General features: G+C 36.8%; 1 protein-coding gene across 6 annotated transcripts in view; it reads right to left on the bottom strand.

Moving 5' to 3' along the window:
- Positions 1–1,393: 1,393 nt before the first annotated feature.
- Positions 1,394–19,080, bottom strand: part of Faim (Fas apoptotic inhibitory molecule) — a 49,729-nt gene continuing 32,042 nt past the window's right edge. For 5 of the 6 annotated variants that reach the window (XM_063249076.1, XM_063249074.1, XM_063249077.1 and 2 more), the window contains one exon: positions 18,118–18,592. In XM_063249076.1, coding sequence (XP_063105146.1) covers positions 18,443–18,592 — 150 coding nt within the window. In that variant the 3' untranslated portion in view covers positions 18,118–18,442. Of the gene's footprint in view, positions 6,723–18,117; positions 18,593–19,080 lie in introns of those variants that run through there. The other variant, XM_063249078.1, reaches the window with a different exon arrangement.

Raw genomic sequence — 19,080 nt, 5'->3', positions numbered from 1 at the left:
AAAATACTTAGAAACTAATAGAGGTGAAAGACATCTATATGAAAACTATAGTAATGGAAAATGGAAAGATAACTTCTAGTCCTACATAGGCAGAACTAATATTGCCAAAATGCCCATACTTCCAAAATTGATATGCAGATTTAACACAATGCCAATCAAAACATGGCAGGACTAGAGAAAACAATCTGAAAATCTACATGTAACCAGAAGAGACCCAAAACAGCAAAAGCAGTCTTGGGCAACAAGCCCAGGTGGAAGTTACATTAAAAAACTAAGGTGATGAAAACAGAATGGCATTAGCACAAGAAGAGCCATGTGAATCAGTGGCACAGAAATGAGGATGCTGAAAAAACCCAGGCACATTCAACCATCTGATATTTGATAAAGAAGCAAAAAACATGCACTATAACAAATGGTGCTGGAAAAACTAGCTATTCACATGCAGAATATGGCAGCTATATTCATCTCTCACTGTGTACTAAAGTAAAAATGGATTAAAGACATAAATGTTAAAACAGAAACAATCTGATGGAAAATAAAATAGACAAAACTCTTAAAGGCATAGGCATAGGCAAGGATTTTCTGAACAGCACCCCAGTTGCACTCTAAGTAACATCAAGAATTAACAAACAGGCTTATATAAATTAAATAGCTTTTTCATAGCAAAGGAAACAACCAAAAATGTAAAGAGACAACCCATAGAATGAGAAACATTTTTTGCCAACTCTTCCAGAATATACAAAAAAAAATCGAAATATTTAGACACCCCCCACCAAATAAAAAATGTTTGTTCAACTTCTCTGGTCAGTAGAGAAATCCAAATTAAAACAACACGGAGATTGTATCGGGGGTTTTTTGTTTATTTTTTGGTACCAGGAATCAAACTCATGACCTTGCACTTGCCAGGTAGGCACTTATACCACTGAGCTAAATCCCCAGCCCTGGGATTCTATCTTATTTTAGAAACAATGGCAGTCATCAAGAAGTCAAATTATAGCAAACATCTGAAAAACTATAGGGGAAAAAGAACCTTTCTACATCGTTGGTGGGAATGTGAACTAGTGCAATTACTATGGAAATCAGTATCAGAGTCTCAAAAAACTAAAAATAGAAGTAAACTCACCTATTTTCCTTGTAGGTATCTTCCAGAAAGAGTTAAAGACATTATATTATAGAGATACATGTATGACCATGTTAATAGCAGCACAACTCACTAGAGCTAAATCTTGGAAACAGCCTACGTATCCATCAGATACATGGACAAAGAAAATACGATATTTATACATAATAGGTACTACATTGCTATAAAGAAGGATAAACGAGTCATTTGTAGGAAAATGAATATACTTTGAGACAATAAAAATGTTAAGTGAAATAAATCAGATACACAGGCTTAAATATTGCATTGTTTCTTTTATATGAGAACCAAAAGTATGTATACATTAAAGAGCTAAATAAAAGACAGATAATAGGAAACAGGGAGATAGACCTTTTGCAAATGGGAGGGTGAGCCAGAGATAGAGGGAGGGGGAAGAGAGGAAGGGGGAAAGAGAATTAAGATGTGTTGTGTACATGTGCCAACTTCTTGTAATGAATGTAATCGTTATGTACTGTAAATATATATTAATAAAAATTAAAATTACAAAAGGTAATCAGAGGAGGGGGAGAAAACAGAGACAAGTTTTCCCTTCTTCCTTTTGATGCATATTATCCTATTATATTTTCCATTTGTGACATTTCTTACTAATTTTAACAATTTTTCCTCAAAGATGGATATTCTACTTAACCTAAATTGATCACTATCCAATACAGGCATGAATGAAAACATCACATTATACCTCATAGATATACGCAATTATTGTGTCAACCAAAAAAATAGTTTTTGAGAATTAAAATAATATATATAGTGAGTATTTTTCTGTTTATAGCTTTTATTTTCAGTTTTAAATATTACCTACTTTAGAGCAGTTCTTATGTTCAATGCAGTTCATTTTATCCATTAACTATTACAAATGATATTTTGTAAACTATGAAAATACTGGTGTTTCAAATTAAAATGCATTTTTGTTCCAAAAGCTTTATAAGAGAGAGACAGCCACACACTTCTGTTTGCTAACCAAATTGTTCACAAACAAAAGCTTCACCTCCGAAGGTAACCCTGTACTTTTATGTTGATATCTTATACAATCTTTTATACTCATTTACTACACCTCGTAGTTTTAATGTGGATTCCTTAGCCGATTCTACACACAGGGGAAGGCCATTTGCTAATTAAAAGTTTTACTTCCTGCTTTCATGTTTGTGTGTCTTTTATTTCTTTGTCTTGTTGCATATACTTCCAGACAACGTTGACTAGGAATGTTAGGGAGAAATCAGTCTTTCATTTTTGGTGTGATGTTAGCTATAGATTTTTGTAGATTTCCTTTATGATAGTGGGAGTGTTTGTTTCTATTGCTGGTTTACTGAGATAGTTTGCATTAGTAGGTGACAGATCTTTTGAATTTTTTTTCCTGAATCTGGTAGATTGCTCCTGTGATTGTTCTCCTTTTTTCTATTAACATGGTAAGTTACACTGATTCTTAGCTGTGTGATTATTTTTGTCTAATCCTCATGTGTAGATTATAGTGGTGGTGGCTGGTCACTTTTGTCCCAGAAAGGTGGTGGTCTTTCTTCTAGAAGGCAATTAAGTCCCTTGCAGGTTGCCCTTCCTCTTTGGAGGTCTGTTTTTCTTTTCCTTGAATATTCCTGGAGCAGCATAACTCAAGGTATGATTTAGGTCAATTGTAAGATGTGACTTTTTTGACAGCTCTATTGAGTTTCAAAAGCTATCATGCTGGATATGGTGACACATGCCTATAATCTCAGCACCTGGGAGGTTAAGGCAGGAGAATCACTGCTAGCTAGCTCAAGGCCACCCTACACTCCATAGTGAGTTCAATGCCAGCCTGAACTACATAGTGAAATCATGTCTCAAAAAAAAAAGTGATCAATGAGGACTCTACTTGGCTAGAGCAATCCCAAAGGATCCCCAGCCTCGTGTGAGCTGTAGGGGCATACAGCTTACAGCTCACACAGACAAGTTTTGCCTATTCTCAAGGGATTTAATTCACCCTCTACTAATACCCTACACATCTTAGTATTCAATTAAATCTCAAGGAAGACTCCTTAATGCTTATATTTCTGCAAAGCTCCTTCCTCTTTGAAATTCTGATTCACTACTTCTACCCTTTTTATGCTTCCTGATTCTTTTATCTCAACTTGCTGAGACAGCATGATCGGCTGAGAATCCTCCTCCCTCATTCAGGTTCTAGGATGTAACTCCAGATAGAAATCTAAAGCCATCATACAGCTTACCTTATTTGTTTCTATTTTCTTAAGCATCGCAATCCTGCAGTGGATATTGTTCAGTATACAAAAGCAAGTTAAAAGTGCTTTGTCTAGTTTTTAAATTACTAAAGGCGAGAGGGAAAATTTAGTCTTTAAGTGCACTGTGCAAGCAGAAACTGATCCTTCCCCTGTCCCCGCCCTCTCTCTATGTCCCCTTGTGCTACAACTCGTGGCAAGCATTTGTGAGGCTCTTGGTATTTTCTGATACTGCTTTCCAGTGTTCTGTTACTGTTTCTATGAGTCGTGGCTTTTAGTCATTGGCCTTTTTTTTCCCACATAGATGACTTGAAATGAGGTCATGTGTTCATCCCTCCATCATGCCAGAATTATGAGTTACTGAATAAATTTTATTTCTGTCTGGTGATGCTGTAAAACATCTATGTTTCTGTCCAATGTATTTTTTAAAATTTTTTATTTTATTTTATCGGTATCAGGGATCAAACTCACGACCATGCGCTTGCAAAGCAGCTTATGCCGCTGAGCTAAATCCCCAGCCCTCAGTCCAATTTAATTTCTTCAGTGTGGATTAGTATGGTCCCAGTACTTATTTTCCCCCAAATTTATGCTGTCGTCCTCACTTGTTAGATGATGGTATTTGGGGAGGTGCTTAGCTCCCGGGGAGTGGGGTCCTCGTGAATGGAATTAGTGCTCTTATATGACAGACCCAGGAGACCCTCAACTCTTCCTCCATATGAAGACACAGGAAACAGGCCTTTGCCAGGCACCAAATCTACTGGCGCCTTGTCCTTAGACTTCCTTGCCTTCCGAGCTATGCGAAATATATTGCTAATGTTTATAAGCCATCTAGCTTATGGTAATTTGTTATAGCAAATTATAATAGATAATAGCCCATGTTTTCCTACCTATCACCCACTTGGGACTAAACAGCGGCAATAATTTCCCAAAGCTGTCTAACAAATTACTACAAACTTGGTGGCTTAAAATTACAGAAATGTGTGTTCTCATAGTTCTGGAAACCTAAAATCTGAGATCACATGTTTTCAGGGCCACATTTTCTCTGAAGACTCTTCCTTGTTTTCTCCAGTATCTGATACTTACAGCATTTCTTAATTATATCTAAAAAAATCCTTGTTTCAAATAAGTTTACATTTTGAGATTCCAGATAGACATATTTTAGGGGCACAATGCAGCTTAACATAACATTTAATAAAAAAGACAGTCATGGGGCTGGGGATTTAGCTCAGCGGCATAAGCGCCTGCCTTGCAAGCAGGCGGTCATGAGTTCGATTCCCGGTACTGATAAAAAGGAAAAAGACAAAAAAAAAACCCAGTCATTTAATATAGACCCTTTGAATTTTATGTTACAAGCTCCCTTGAAACTCTAACTGGGAAATCCAGCTTCCCAAGAAGTAACTATTATATGAAGCAGAATGTATTTCTCTTTCCCCAAAAACTTTGACTAGATTCTCATGCAGATGTTTATATTGTCACCAAAGAATGACACATAATCTGTTTTTTTTTTTTTTTTGGAGAGGTAAGTTATGAAAATATAAGAAATTAGAACTCTGTTGAAGAGAACAAATTAACAGATGTCCACAGGCAGCAATTGTAAAATGGGTAGCATATGAAGTTAGAGAAGAGTATATGAAATCTAGGCTTAATGAGAAGATCCTTAAACAACTCAGAGCTTGAGAAGGAGCTTGTAATGTGAGTGATACAATGCAAGCCACTCCACAGGGAGACAGCACATGAACCAGGGCAAGTGGAGACTAGAAAGGAAAGCCTAAGAATAGTGCTCAAGGCGGAGAATGTGAGAAATTCCGTAGGAAGGGAGCAAACTAGGAATTAAATGCAAGCTTAATTCCATGGGAGATGGAAATCCACTGAGTTTAGTACCAAAGGTTATGAATGAACTTATCTATTCCATTTTCCACCTCTCCCCTCTCCTCTTCCTTCATGTTCTAGAATAGTCTTTCAAAGTCTATTCTGCACCTTCAAAGCCCTTCCAAATCTTGCCTGTCTTTAGCTCCTTCCCCAAACTCTTTATCTACTCTCCCTTCTCCATGTGAAAATTATCATAGAGCTTCTACTGTCATGGCATCACAAAAGCAGTAGCCTCCTTTCACTTCAAACAGCCTAGTTAGATGTTGGTTGTGCTGGAATAATCCTTTGATTAATACTTACTGTTTCTTCTATATTTTATATATAGTCAGCATTTCTGGAATGAAGTGCAAAGCAGATAATTACGTTTAGCAAGGATCTGTTCAAAATCTGAATACAATCCTGTCTGGGGTGTGGGTACCACAAGGTGTTAAATCCATAGTTCTTTGGGTGATGCTCCCATCCCTGGCTACAGGGTTATTTATTTTCCTCAGAGACACCATGGTAGAGCAGAGACAGCTGAGAGAGGAGGACACATAAATCATACTGTCGTGCATATAAATATTCCCTAAGCAGTGGAATGTTACTCTCAGCAGCTTATTAGTACACAGGAAAAATACAAGTCATGGAAATAAACACTGCATGCAAAGATGCCTTTCATAATGAATCTAGTCCTGATCGTACCAGGGTTGTTCTGCTGCGGAACTGAAGATCAGTGAGAATCACAAGTCTGTCGCTGTCATCCTCACAGTGATCATCTGTCATACAGTGAAAAGAGGCTTGACCCCCTTTCTGAGTCTCTTCCTTCACAAATCACATGTCTATAAATAAAGTATCATGAATGTGTTTTGCTTTCCAAATCTTGTTTTTGTTTGTTTATTTTTGTTTTCCCCAGTGCTGGGGATTGAACCCAGGGCTTCACATGCACCAGGCAAGTGTTCTACTGCTGACTACCTCTGCAGCCCCAAGTCTATACATTTTGATGTAGTGCTTTTAGAACTCTTATGCTGTATACCATAAGCCTCAAGAGACGTCCGTCAGCACTGACTTGAAGATCTGGGCAAACCATCCCTGAGCCATGATTATCAGAGGAAAAAAGCAAAATTGTGTGGACCAGCTAAATGGACTTTTTTAGATATGTCTTCTTGGACTGGGAGGGCAGCTCAGTAGTAAAGCACTGGTGGAGCTGTGCGTGGACCTGGCTTGATCCCCCATCCTGAAAGGGGGGAAGTAGAACTGTTTCCTCTTCCAGTCACATCATCCCAGAGGCTCTTCCTCTTCCGTATCTGGCAATTGTACCCGCCTCTTAAACAGCAGACAAGTGGGCATCAGCTTCTGAGTTATTCCCACCCTGAGATGGGTAACTCAGGCTAGAGCTCCTGATTCATTTTCACTTTTAACAAAGTCCAAGTGGCTGGTTATGATGGTGCAATCCCAGTACTTTAGAAGGCAGAGGCCAGAGTTCAAGGCCAATTTGGCCTACAGATCAAGACCTGCATCAACAAACAAACATACAAACAAATGAACAAATAAACAAGGCCTGAGTTAAGTAATTCAGAAAAGTGGTCTTTCATACCCCCTTATCTCTTTTTTTTAAACTTTTATTTATTGTGAAAAATAGTAAAGGAAGTAAATGACCTGTAAGTGCAAACAGAAGTGCATAAAGCACTAACAACATGAGTAATGTGAACATGTTATACTGCAAACTCCATCTAACCATTACTTAGGTCAAGAGAGAAGAGTGCCAATACTTCAGGAACCCTAGAATTTCCCTATCAGGTCTGGACCTCCTCCTCTGCTAAGGTAATCTCCAGTCCTTCTCTTATGATTGTTATTTATTTTCTTACCTTAGAGTTATGCTGCCTACTGTTGGGTCAAGCTTCTTCCATTCATTATGTTTTCTAGAGTCAGCTATATTGTGGCAGGTAGCTCTAGTTCATTTGTTATTATTGTGTAGTAGTCCATTCTATGGTTATCCCATAATTTATATATGTGTTTCTAGATTGAGGGTAAACAAATAGTGCTGCTATGACAATTATAATTTACAAATCTAAATATTTTACAAATCTAAATATTTCTTTGTATGTGGTTATAGGTTGTATCTAGATGCCCCCCCCAACCTCAGGTGGTCATAAGAGGGGCTATTTGGAAGTGACTGGATATACATAGTATGTCCTGCTGGGATCAAGATGTGATGCTGGGGGTGATTTATGTTGGGATGCTAGAATTAAGGATGCCCCACCTCTGGGTATGAGTATTACCTGTCCTAAAGATAGGTAGCCTGGGTAAGGTATAAGGGACAGAAAAAAGGTCATCACTTGTCACATGGTACTTGCCGCCTTGTGCCTTCTGTCTGCCATCACCTGTTTCTCCACCACAACACCCTTCTGCCATGTGACCTTGCTTTGGAGTCAAACAGCTATAAACTAAAACCTCTACAAACTGTGAGCCAAATAAACCTTTTCTCCTTTAATTCTGGGTAGCAGGTATTTTGTCTCAGCAATGAGAAAAGTAACTAAGACTGACGTGTATACTCTTTTTTTCCTTCCAAAACATTCCTTCATAATTGAGACTTCTCTTGGTATGTTCAGGATCAGTACACAAACATTTAACTTCTAAAATTTTTTTTATTTTAAAGACAATAAAACAAGCAAAATAAAGCAGAATAAAGCCAATCAAAACAAAACAGTGCAAGTGATACAGGACTTCAAAAAAGATAATAGGAATTCAGCAATGGTTACCATAATGTCTCTTGTTGTCTTCAAAATAGCTGCTCATACCTTCAAAGATAGTAAAAATCAAACAAAATAGAACAGAATAGAACCAACAAAAAACAAAACAATGAACACAGTAAAGGACTTTAAAACAAGATAATAGTAAATCCAAAATGGCTACAATAACATATCTTTTTATCTTTGAAATAGCTGCCCATTCCATTGGATATGCCAAAAAGACACAACAGAATAAAACACAACCCAACAGAACAATGAAAATGATACAGGACTTCAAAACAAGACAATAGGAAATTAACAATGGCTACCACCTTCAAAAGGAGTTCTCCCCTAGATGCTACATTGCGCGTTGTTATCCTCAGAATCGATGATCAGACTACTGGCTTTAGACTTGCAATGTCAGTAAACCACTAAACTCTACAAGCATTAAGTTATATTTTACCTCAATAGTTATCATCACACCCTGTGTTTCTCCAGATCAGCCAGTCATTTATGGCTGGGGATAGAGGTGGGTTTGGTGGGTGAGTTGGCTCTTCTTGTCTCCCAGCCCACATACCAGAGGGGCTGGCATCTGGGTCTCCCCCTAGCAGCCCACACATGCCAGCTCACAGGGAGAGCTTGCTTCTTGTTGACTTCTTGTTCTCTTTCCCTGCAGTCCGTGATTGGCAGTGACTCATGGGAAAAGGCTGGCATCTGGACCTCCCCGCAGCAGCCTGTGCATGGTGCTGGCTAGTAGGGAGGGCTTGCTTCTTGTTAACTTCTTATTTGCTTCCTTTACAGTCTAAAGCATTTCACTTTGTATACAATTCTTTTTAAAATTAATTTTATTGATACACTTTTGATAAACTCAGTGATCACATTCATAATGGGGAACTTGTGTAGGTATACATAATATATCTTGATCATTCTTTTTACCTGATTCTCCTTCCCTCCCTTCAATCCTCTTCTTCTTCCCTAAACAAAAGCTTTGTTTCATTTTTCCTTATATTCCATTTTTTCCCTTTTCCCTTCTTTCACTTTCTTCTCCCCACTCCTTTGTTCCTCTTCACATTTGAACGTTTTTTCCTACTTTCCAATATCTATAATCTATGTTGGTCCTTATTAAATATTATTTAGATTTTTGATCCATTTCAATTTATGTTTAGTGGATGGTGAGAAGTGTGAGTCTAGGCTTAATCTCTGGCATGCAGAAGCCTAATGTTCCTAGAACCATTTATTAAAGAGGTTATCTCTTTTCCAGTGAAGGTGTTTGGTTCTATTGTCAAAGATCAGGTGACTGAGTTTGTTTAGAGTTATTTCTGCATCTTCTATGTTATTTCATTGCTTCTTGGGCCTGCTTTGTTTTTGTTTTGTTTTGTTTTTGCCAGTACCGTGCTGTTTTATCAAGATAGCTTTATAGTATAATTTCAAATTAGGATTATGGGACCCCTGCCTCACATTTGTTGCCCAAAATTTGTTTTTGCTATTCTAGGTCTCTTCTGGTTCTAAATGAATTTTAGGATTGTTTTCTCTAATTCTCTGAAATATGCTATTGATATTTTATGGGTATTGCCTTAAATGTGTATAACAATTGTGGAAGTATGGCCCTCTTCACTATATTGGTTCTGCCTACCCAAGCATAAGGAATATCTTTCCATGTTCTGATACCCTCTTCAATCTCCTTTTTCAGAACACTGTAGTTTTCAGTGTAATATTTTTTTTACTTCCTTCATTAGATTAATTTCTAGGTTTCTCAGTCCATTTGTCAATATGTTTATTTTTATTGGTGAGTTGAGACCATTTACATTGATGATTATAGCTCATATATATTAACTTATCTTCGTCATATTATTTTCCTGTTGTTGCTTCTCTTTCTTCTCTGTTTAACTGCTTGCTTTGTCTGGTGGATTCATTCTATTAGAGTTCGTGGAATTGTCTTCATTTTCTTTTTCTAGAATATCTTTCAGCAGTTTTTGAAGTGCTGGTTTTGTGGTCATAAATTTCTTCAGTTGTTCTTTATCTTGCAAGTCTCATTTCCCCATCAACTTTGAAAGATAATTTTGTGGGGCACATCAATCTGTGTTGGAGGTTGCTTTATTTTAGGGCTTGAGCTTCCCTCCAAGCTCACTTTGACTTGAGGGTTTGTGTTGAGAAGTCTGCAGTGATTCTGATGGGTTTTCCTTTACACGTGATGTTTCTTTTGTCTAACATAATATTTAATATTTTTTTGTGTTGAATTTCTGTAATCTTTACTATTATATGCCTTGGAGTTCTAGGTGCCTCACTTATCTCTAGATCAAATTTTTTGACAAGCTTGGGAAGTTTTCTGCTATTATTTCATCATCATAGTCTCCTCCTCCCCCTCTTCCTCCTCCTTGTTCCTCTTCTTTTTTGTGTTTTTGAGACCAGTTCTCACTATATAGTTCAGGCTGGACTTGAGTTCACTTTGTAGCCCAGGCTGGTCTCCAACTTGATTCTCCTGCCTCAGTCTTCTGAGTGCTAAGTTTACATGTGTGCACCACAATGCCCAGCTTCTGCTAACAATATTTTTATGTTTTTTGTGCTATTTTCTGTTTCTTTTTTATTGATTCCAATTAATCTGATGTTATTTATCTGTTCATCTTTGGATTTATTTGTCATGGTCCCTTGCTATTTTAAAGAAGTTGCTCATTTGATTGTTGCTAACTACAAATCTGTCTTCTAGATATGATAGTCTACCTTCACATTGATTGATTTCTTTATTATTATTATTATTATTATTTTGAAGGTAGTGAAGTAAGACAGAACATAGCCAATTGAGACAGTGTGGTGAAATTGGTGTAGAACATCAGAACAGGTTACCGAAATAACAGTAATAGGTGCCATAGTATATCTTGTTATCTTCACAATAGTTGTTCTTTTAATCAAGTATTGCAAAATCAAACCAAATACAGAACATTATAGAACTTATCAAAACAGAATGTTGAATAGAGAAATACAATTAATCAGAACAAAGCACAACAGTGATAATATTTGCCTTCAAAGAGATGGTAGAAGGAAATCCTCCTTATTTGCTATAGTGCATATGGTCAACCTCCCAAGAGATGCTCAGACCTCTGGCTCCCATTTGCTAAGAGGGGGTGGTGGTGAATGAGATATTTGATTCTCAACCCATGCACCATTAGGCTCATGGCTGCTTATCAGGGAGGCAGGCTGGTTGCTTGGTTTCCCAGCACCCTAAGTTCCAACATGGCGTAGATCTTGGGAGACACTGGGTTGTTCTCCCCTTGGGGCATCCGCCGTTTGCCAGAGCCCTGCATATACTTTCAGTAGACTTTTTCTTTTAAAGATAATAAATCACAACAAAACAAAACTGGATAAAGCCAATCAAAACAAAGCAATGAAATTGGTACAGAACTGTGAAGCAGGATAATAGGAAAACAACAGTGACCACCATAGTAGAGTGTGTTATTGTCACAATAACTGTCCATTTTAACAGATATAGCAAAATAAAAAAAATAGAATAAAACCAATTAAGATAGAATATTAAATAAAGTAAAACAATTACTCAGAGCAAAACAGTGAGAACAATATTGGACCTCAAAAAGGACAGAAAGAAATTCCTCATATTTTTTTAGTGCATACTGTCATCCTCCCAACAGATGCTCAGACCACCAGCCCCAGGCCTGCAAAGTTAACCAAACTGAGTTAACTGGTATCTCAGTTGTGCAGAGGCGCTCTCTGACTTCTCTTTTCCTGGGTCCTGCATGGCTTGTGTGGCTTACTAGAAAGGCTGCTATTTGGCTTCTTGGTGGACTCTTCCTAGTCCCAGCATGACCAGTTCTTGGGAGGTACTGACTTCTTTTTTCTGGGCGCTGCATGGCTTCTCAATAGAGTTTTTAATCCCCTAGACATCGGTTTGAATCTGTTTTATGGAATCCAATTCTTTTCTACATGGGGCATTCATGCTTTCTATCACTTATTTAGGTTCCTGTAGTGTTTTTAAAATCTGTGCTTACCTTACATTCACTAACCATGTGTTGCATTGTGGTCATCACCTCTTTAGTTAGCTGTGTAATTATTTCTGATTTTTTCCTGGAGAGTCATTCATCTGCTTTGTTACTTCTACTGCCAAAATTTCAGAAAATTCAGCTGAGTGGCTTTTGATTTCTTCTACCTCAGTATCTCCTGGATTTACTTTGGGTGAGCTGCAGTTTTAGAGTTGCATTTGCTTTGTATTTTCTCATCTTCTATTTTTTAAAATATGTTTTCTGAATAGATGGTTATAAATTGTTTATGGTAGTGAGCTTCATTAATAGTATTGAAACTTCTTTAGGAAATGACTACTTTTCAGAGATGACTTTTAGGTATAGCTGGTTTGGGCTTTTGAGACTATCCCAATATCCTGCCACTTTAATTTATTAGGGATGAGAGGTTGCTGCCTGTTTGACCTGGCACCCAGTTCTTTAGTAATGGATTATGGTATTGTTATGACTCCCAGAAAATCTCAGGATTAGCATACAAAGAACAATCACAACAATTCTGTCACCTTGGCTAAAGTGGTACAATCAGTAATAGCAGTAGCATCAAGCACAGTATAGAAAATGACATATTGTGGTAACTTAATTTGCTGCCTTTAGTCATGGGTACCAGATTTATAGTTAGATAACCAAATAGAAAACAAATATGAAAATTATATATCCTCAATAGAATAATTTTTACCCTTGGGGGAGAAAATATAAAAGGGATAACAGGAAAAAATGATTAATAAAACAAGAGATTTTAAAATCAAGGCTGAAGGACAAAGAAAGATTTCTAGAGCTTTGAGAAACTACTGAAGAAGGCAGGAGTGAATGAAAGAAGGAAAAAAAAATCAAAAACAAAACAAAAACCCTAAAAAGTGTTTACACTCATGAGAAAAATAAAATAAGAAAATAAAAAACAAAGCAAAAAAAGATTTCTCTGCAATTCCAAGCCTGTGTTATCTTTAGGGGTCTACAGTTTTGTGGTCACGTTCAATTCATGACATGTCTCTGCTGTCACTGGCAGACAAAGGGGGCAGAGAGAGCCCAGATCTAGGCTGTATAATCCCAGCAAGCCTGCAGTAGGATTAGGGCAGGTGCTGATTCTGGTGCATTCAACTTCACAGATATTCCAGCTGATCCTGGCCTCTGGTTGTGAGGTCAGGGCCTGAGTTGTTCAGCTTACCACCCTCTGGGAATCTCTGGGTAGCCTGACCTTGACTCCCTGACTTCACATCCCCTGCAGTCGTCCCTCACCCAGTCACTGGGAGCCCAGAGATGAAGCCAGCATACAGTTCAGTTGGCCACTGTCTGAAATGACATCTGACCAAGCTCCCTCCCCAGGGCATAAGGAAGCTGCCTGGACTGGAGTCACTCACCAGCTGCTGTATTTCATAGCATCCAATGCTCTATTCCACAGGCGGATTTCCCGAAGGGTCTTCTGGAGGCACTTGCTCTTGCTATGTCTTTATAGATTCCAGCCTCCTCTCTCCCACTGCAAGCCAGGAGTTGGGGAGAAAGTGCAGTTTGCCACTTCTTTTCTCTGCACTGAGGTCTGTCTCTTCACTTTCCCTGTGGCCTCAATTTTTTGTTAGCTCTTTCCTGGGTCCCAGGGATCCACCTCCCTCTTTTTCTTCCCTAAGTAGTTATTTTTCAATGTTTTGATTCTGAATCTCAGAGACTGCTTGTTGCTGTTTATCCCTCTATTATCTTTCCAGAACTGTACATAATTCTTAACACATAATCTAGAAATTGAAAAGTCACATATTACATTTCTTTTAAACAGTTACTCAACTGACTTTCCAGCTTCAAATTTAGAGGCAAAATTTTCTTAAGAGGACATCAAGTGCCAGGTGTGGTGGTGCATACCTGTAATCTCAGCACTCAGGAGGCTGAGGCAGAAGGATCGTTGTGAGGTCAAGGCCAGCCTGCTGAACTACACCAGTGAGACCTACCCCACTCCAAAAAGGAAAAAAAAAAGATATCAAGTAACAATATCTTTATTAACTTTTATATTTTATTAGTACATAGTGATTACATAATTTATTACATGACTTACTAGTACATAAAGATTTTGCAGTACATAATGATTACACTTTTCATGGGGAATTGGTATATGAAATAATATTTCCATTATTTTTAAAATGGTGATAAACTGTTAAGTCCCAGAAATTCAGTTTTATATCATGTATGTTACATATTCAAATTTTGTATCTTTCATAGCATATTAACAAATGCTACTAGGTACTAGGTCCAAAGATGTTACAGAGTACACACAATTCTGTCAGAGAAGTGATCAAGGAGTCATTTTCTTTAGGAAACATTTCTGCTAAGCAACATGGGAATAGAAGTAATATAAAATATGTAAGACATTTAAATGCACGAGTATGATTCTACACTGCTGTTCAGTATGCTTTATATTGTAGAATATAAGACTAGTCCCCTACCTATGGAATGTTGAACTGGCACCTAAGATCAGAGCTTCCCATATTTCAAATCCCACTATTTTCTATAAACAACCAGTGAATGGTTTCACCTCTAAAAAATCACCCAAATTTTAAGAAATGGGATGAAGTGAAATTCTTTTCTTTTAAAAAATATTTCTATTAAAATGTTATGTACATGTACCAGTTTCCCACAAGGAATGTGATCATTTTGTACTACAAACTTATACTAATAAAAAATTCATTTATTTAAAAAAAAGTTTCCAAAGCTACTAGAGCTGCTAAAAATTGCATTGAGGAAATAGTTGATAAAAATAGTCCTCTGGATTGGAAAAGAAGGAAGACAGTGACCACCTGTAAGCTATGGTGTTGGATTAATCAGATTTGGCATCTTTCTGCCTGGTTCTTCAGAAGCTGGAGCCTCCTAGTTTTTAGTTTCTTTGTTTTCTGCAGGTAAGTCTATCCCCTTGAGTTTGTTTTCTTTCTGTGCACTACCCCGCTGTGAGATGATAAATCCTTGTTGCCAAAAAGTTAAATATACATATATATTTAATTTAATTAGTTTCTGCCCTCTACCAGTCTTAGTGCTCTATATTATTAGTCTTAGGTAACTCTGTATTATTTAACTTTCTTTCCATGCCTATCTAGCCTTATATAGAAAAAAAATTTAACACCTTATTTATCATATTGTCTTTTAAAATAAAATTGGACAACATTATATACACTCTTCTGCAACTATCATTTTCTTCACCCCAAAATACCTGATGGAAATCTTTCTGATTTATTCTTCTAGATGACTGAATTATAATCCATGGTGTGTAATAACCTAATGCAATCATTTATCTGTAGATGGGCATTCATAACTGCTTTTCTTTCTCCACAATGAACAATGCTGCAATAAACATCTATATACATACAATGTGTTTTAAAACCTTTGAGCATGTTTTAAAATCTTTTCTGTTGGTAGAGGGCTGAATTTAAGGTTTTATGCATGCTTGGCAAGGACTCTACCACTGAGCTGTAACCCCAGCCCCCATTTAAAAATTTTTACTGATGTTAACATTTGTATAATACATAAAATACATTTCAGAAAGATAAAACTCATGTAGGTATTCAAGGTTAATTTTACACAGTAATTATCTTTGTAACCAACACGATCAAAAGTAGAAGTTACCATTATTCTTGAAGTTTCTTTTATACCACTTTCTAGCTAGTAAGTTTCCCCTCAAGAGGGCATTAACTAGACTTCTAAGATTATAATATACTAACTCTTGTCTACTTTTGAACTTTATATATAATGAAATTTGTTTTTAAATTGTTTTATTAATATATATTGATAGTACATAACGCACATAACATTTACCTTCTGTGTAGGGAGTTGGTCCATATGCAGGTCTCAATTCCTTTTCCATCCCTTCTCCCTCCCCAGCCTTTCCTCCATCTCAGTTCTCTTCCCATCTAAGAAAGATCTATCTCCCTACTTCCTATTATGTTTTATTTTGCTTTTTATTTACAATTGGAATCCTTTAATTTAATAAATGTTGCCATACTGTGTTCTAAGAGCCGATAGCAATTTTTACCATTTAAGCATGTGTGTAAGAGAGTATCTTCTGCAGCTCAGGTAGTAACAAGTCAATATTCTTTCTTTTGTTGTTGTTGTTATTGGTTTCCTTGTCAAAATATCTCATTAAACAACTAAAACATCTAAACAAGTAATAGCCTAAATTTGTAACGTGAGCAAACCAAGACTCAAGAACTTAACGTTCATCAAACTTTAGAGCAAAGCTCTCTTCTTCAACATTCTCATGCTTTGAATTTTGAAAACCAAAACAAGATTCACTAATTTTAAAAGGAAAATGACCTCCCCAGAATTTTTTCTTTGAGAAGGCCTCATCAAATAGTCCCTGAGCGTGTCTTTGCCTTGGTACATGAGACTGAGGAGAACCACAGGTTTTTACCAAAAGTAACTACAGTTTAAAGTAAAGTGCCTTCATAAATTGCAGTGTTTTAGAACATGACGCAAGATATTTATTTGTACTAGATAAATATGGACCTTAAAAGAAGCTCTTTTCTCAAGAAAAATTAAAAACAAACCATAAAACCTATACACCTGAAAACAAACCCAAATGAGAGTTTGTAAGTTTTACAGTATCATTTGTGTTATCCCAATTTTCCAGGGTAGTAAAACTGGGTATGGGGAGAAGTAAGAAGAGCAGTTAGGGGTTATTTTTGTAAACTTTTACTGAGTTGCCGGTTGTGAAGTAATCAACATAAAAAGACATTAGAGGAAGCAATCGGCAGCTTTAATATGCTCCTGTGTCCACCACGTGTGCTGCCTGCCTGGCCAAGGCCACCAAGAGTCTTTTATTACTTAGTCTCTTGCTCTTGGCTCCTGTCCTAGAGTTAGAATCTGGCTCTGCCTCTGTTCTGCCCCCAAAATCTCTTGGAGATTATGTTAATGTGGGAAAAATAGTTGTAATGGGTATGAATCTTAAGTGTCAGGACAATCTGGATTTCAATCCTGCCTAGTCTGTTACTAAACAGTTCCCTGGATCTGAGGCAGTGTGTAGACCAGTGTTGTACAGCCGAGCTCGGTGTGATGATGAAGTGGTGTATAGCTGCCCTGTCCAAGAGGTCAGCCACTACCATATGTGACTGTTGAGCACTCTGTATGTGGCTAGTGTGACTGGGGAGTAGGACTTTACATTTCAATTTTATTAACTGAATAGTCATGTACTAATGATGACCATATTGGATACAGCAAGTCTAGAAAATGGAGAATTTTCTTCATGGAGGTTAAGCACCTTAGGCCTAAGGTCAGTTAAGAGGATAAGAGCATGCAATATAGCAAATACAGGGGATTTCCTTCTGTCTTATTTTTTGAATTCCAATATTGTTTTGTTTTGTTTGGTTGGTACCAGGGATTGAACTCACAACCTCATGCTTGCTAGGCAGGCGCTTAAACTACGGAGCTAAATTCCCAGCCTATTGTTTTGTGTTGTTCCATTTTGGTTTTTTTATTCAGTGTTCTATTTTGATTGGTTTTATTCTGTTGTTTTGATTTTATTATATCTGATGGTATGCACAGCAATTTTGAAGATAACAAAAGGCAATATGGTAGCCATTGTTGATTTCTTTTTTGAAATCCTGTTTCAAATCCTGTTTTGAAATCCTGTATGATTTTCACTGTTTTGTTTTGATTGGCTTTATTGTTAGGTTTCATTCCCTATAAAATATGCTTTCATTCTTTTGGTTTTATTGTTTTGTTTTGATTTTATTTATTTATTTGGTACCAGGAATCAAACTTAGGACCTTACACTTGCCAGGCAGGTGCTTATGCAACTCAGCTATATCCCTGGCCCCTTGCTTGATTTATTATGTCTGATGGTATGGACCACTATTTTGAAGAAAACAAGAGACCTGGTAGCCATTGCTGATTTCCTATTATCTTGTTTTGAAGTGTTGTATCACTCTTACTGTTTTGTTCTGATTAGCTTTATTCCGGGTTTTTTTTTTTTTTTTTTGGTTGTATTCGCTTTAAAATAAAAACTTTAAAAAGGGGTTAGGGATATGTTCATTGTGAAGCTCTTAGGTTCACTCTCCAATATTGAAAAAATATATATATAATCACATACATTTACAACTGTATATAATTACATATATACATACACACACACACATATATATATCTACAAAGACATCCATTTGCAGAAAAAAATCAGTCAGCACTGATTTGAATTTATTTTGTACTGTTTATTATAGTAAAGTATTAGTGACATGTGTGACATGTGACATGTGACAGGTGTGACATGAATTTGGTCAATATCTTATTTTCTACTTGATTTTAAATATTTCACATTGTCTTAATAAGCTGTAACTTTTATGTTATACATAGTTTTGTTTTTTCTAACCCTTGGATTATTAGTTTCAAGTAACTAAAAAATAAAAACTTTGTAGATTAAGTGTACTGACAGGTACATGTTGAAACATTTAATTGCCACAGTAATTAAAAAGTTCTGATCTTTATTTCTTAAGATGAAAATCCACTAACATGAAGTCATTTAAGAATCTCTGGGATTTCTCTGTTATCCACAATGAGAGTATGAATAATCCCTTCTTTCCGCTTCCCGCTACTGACAGCCTTTATGTAACAGTCATGGTTCCCAATACTGAAGTGTGTTTCAGTCCCATCATCTACAAACTCACCCTAAGACAACAAAAGAAGGGATTAGTGTTCCAGGAATATTTCTTTTTTCCTACGGCATTAACACCATCTGAAAGTAGTGGTAGAGCTATGGATACATTTCAGTGGCACAGCACTTGCTTAAGGCAGACAAGGCCCAGGTTCAATCCCTAAAGCTGCACACACACACACACACACACACACACACACACACACACAATGGCATAGGTGATGTAATATATTAAGTGAAGTATCAAGTTTGCAACATTAAAGACTAATGCTTGTATTTGGGTGCTTTTACATTTCTGCTATGAACTGAAATTTTCTTTTTATCATCCCTATAATTCTTAAGAATTTTAATTTTGGGGGGAGGGAATGGACATGTGACTGTACATCTATAACACAGACTGTGTTTCAAAAGTAAAAATGAACATGAAACATTTCTCGTTACTTATACCAAGAATAGTGTATATGCATAATTTCACTGCATCCTTACAGTAACTCTATAGAAA

Source organism: Cavia porcellus, unplaced genomic scaffold, assembly GCF_034190915.1.
Source record: "Cavia porcellus strain 051 isolate PalLab524CR breed Dunkin Hartley unplaced genomic scaffold, mCavPor4.1 scaffold_5, whole genome shotgun sequence".
Taxonomy (NCBI): Eukaryota; Metazoa; Chordata; class Mammalia; order Rodentia; family Caviidae; genus Cavia; species Cavia porcellus.
The sequence above is the reverse complement of the archived record's forward strand: the minus strand, read 5'-3'. Positions and strand labels throughout refer to the sequence as shown.